Raw genomic sequence first — 2,229 nt, forward strand, 5'->3', positions numbered from 1 at the left:
AATGAATCAGCAAAGTGTTTTTTCTCATTACCAATGGCATGCAGGAATTAGACTAACTTATCCAATATCACACATTATTAATTAAAAATCCCTTTTATTTGGTGTTTCCTAAAGTGTACCATAGTGGAGTAAATAATACATGCCCAGTAAGCTTTTTTTATAATTTTAATAATTGAAGACAATGAAATTGTGTAACTGGCATATTCAACTAATATTTTCAATAAGTGTAAGATTTTTTTTCTGAGTGGATGTTGGTATTTATAAAAAGTATCTTTAGCTGGGAGCCAGTGGCTCATGACTGTAATCCTAGCTTTCAGGAGGCTGAGACCTGAGGACTGTGGTTCAAAGCCAGCTCAGGCAGGAAAATCTGTGAGACTCTTATCTCCAATTAACCACCAGAAAACTGGAAGTGGTGTTGTGGCTCAAGAGGTAGAGTGTTTGCCTTGAGCTGAGGAGGTCAGGGAGGGGCAGCGCCCAGGCCCAGAGTTCAAGCCCCACAACCAACAAAATAAAAGTATCTCTAATGACTTCCTTATACACAATTTAAGCATATTTTTACAGTTATAGAAATAGGATATTAAATCAGCAGAATCAAAGGAAATATTGCAAAACAGTGCTTCAAACAATTAATATTTTATTTTATTTTTATTTTTTTTTTGTTGGTCCTGGGGCTTGAACTCTGGGCCTGGGCACTGTCCCTCAGCTCTTCAGCTAAAGGCTAGCACCCTACCACATGAGTGTCAGCCCCACTTCTGGCTTTTTCTGCTTATGTGGTGCTGAGGAATTGAATCCAGGGCCTCACGCATGCAAGGCAAGCACTCTACCACTGAGCCACCTTCCTAGCCCCAACAATTAATATTTAGAAAAGACTTGAATGTTGGTTATATTAAAGGCTAGTAAGTTTTCAAATGGTAAAAACTTTCTTTTTTCTATATAAAAAGATGAAAGCGATACAAGCATATTGAGCTAAGCAAATGCATATTAAACCTTCACTTATTATGGTTTATTTTAAACTGTTCAAAATGTGTTTAAAGTGACAAAAGTTTAAAACCTATTTTTCTATCATTTGGCATCTATTACAAGAACATATTTCACAACTGAACATTTTTTTGAATGAGACAGACAATAAATGGTCTATTTTAGAGAATAATAAAGCTAGATTACAAGTGTCAGACATAAGATACAATTATATAGTAAGAAAAAGGGCAATCTCAACTAAAATGGATGGATTTTTTACATAGAAAAATGACATAACCATTTACACACAATTTAAAGTGAACCATTACATTTAATTAACAATTGCAATGAGAGTAATTAAAAATGCTCATTTAAAAATGTTCCTAGGAAAAATTTAAGAGTGGTCTCTGGTACTATTTGGTAAACTGTTAAGGAAGTGCACTACTTCCAACAATTTCCATTTTAGCTGAGTTCAAGAGAATGCCCAGTCTCCATAAATAAAATGTAAATAAAGGAAATGCATCAGAGAGTTGGAAGACAGTTCCATCAAGCTTCTGAAGAAATTTCTTGATTTCTGGGTCATCATGATCTATACATGAACTGTGCTCTTTCGTTTCTATTTGAAGAAGCTGCTCCAGAATCCACAAGAGAAAGAAAATATTTTCATAGCGTGTTACATCATAAGTGGCTTGTACCTACAAATAAACAACAAGACCCACTAAAAATGCTGCGAATGAACTTAGATAAATGCCGAATGAGAAGATTAAACATTTTAACAAAATAAAACATCTGGTGTGTTTAATCTATTCTTTCTCTCTGTCCCACTTTTGGGGGAGGCCAAGAACAAATAAGAAAATTTCTTTTATTTAAAGACTGTAGAAATATGACAAATACATTTGATACTTGATGGTTTAGATAGCTTTAAGTTTTTCTCTCTGTTTGGGAAACCCTCAAACGCAAATCCAAAATGTTCTCAAATCCACCAGTTTTTGAATGGCAATGGGATACCACAAATGGACAATTTCCACATCTAGACTTGTGACAAATCTGCATCACACTGCGGGTGTGCTAAATAAATGGTTCAAAATTATCTTCTGGCGGTATGTATAAGGTGTATATGAAATTCAGAGGAATTTTGTTTTTGACTTAGTTTTAACCCTAAGACATTTACACATAAATTTTTTAATTTAATTTTATTTTATTTGTGAACATACTGTACAGAGGGGTTACAATTACATGGGCAGGATAATGCGTACATTTCTTACCAAGCAT

General features: G+C 34.3%; 1 protein-coding gene across 1 annotated transcript in view; it reads right to left on the bottom strand.

Annotated features, from left to right (window-relative positions):
- Positions 1 to 1,385: 1,385 nt before the first annotated feature.
- Mei4 (meiosis-specific 4 homolog (S. cerevisiae)) overlaps positions 1,386 to 2,229 on the bottom strand; it is a 135,302-nt gene continuing 134,458 nt past the window's right edge. The window contains exon 5 of the mRNA XM_013034107.1: positions 1,386 to 1,652. Within this exon, the coding sequence (XP_012889561.1) occupies positions 1,386 to 1,652 (267 nt within the window). The remainder of the gene's footprint in view (positions 1,653 to 2,229) is intronic.

The sequence above is a fragment of the Dipodomys ordii genome, unplaced genomic scaffold (genome assembly GCF_000151885.1).
Source record: "Dipodomys ordii isolate 6190 unplaced genomic scaffold, Dord_2.0 Scaffold182, whole genome shotgun sequence".
Taxonomy (NCBI): Eukaryota; Metazoa; Chordata; class Mammalia; order Rodentia; family Heteromyidae; genus Dipodomys; species Dipodomys ordii.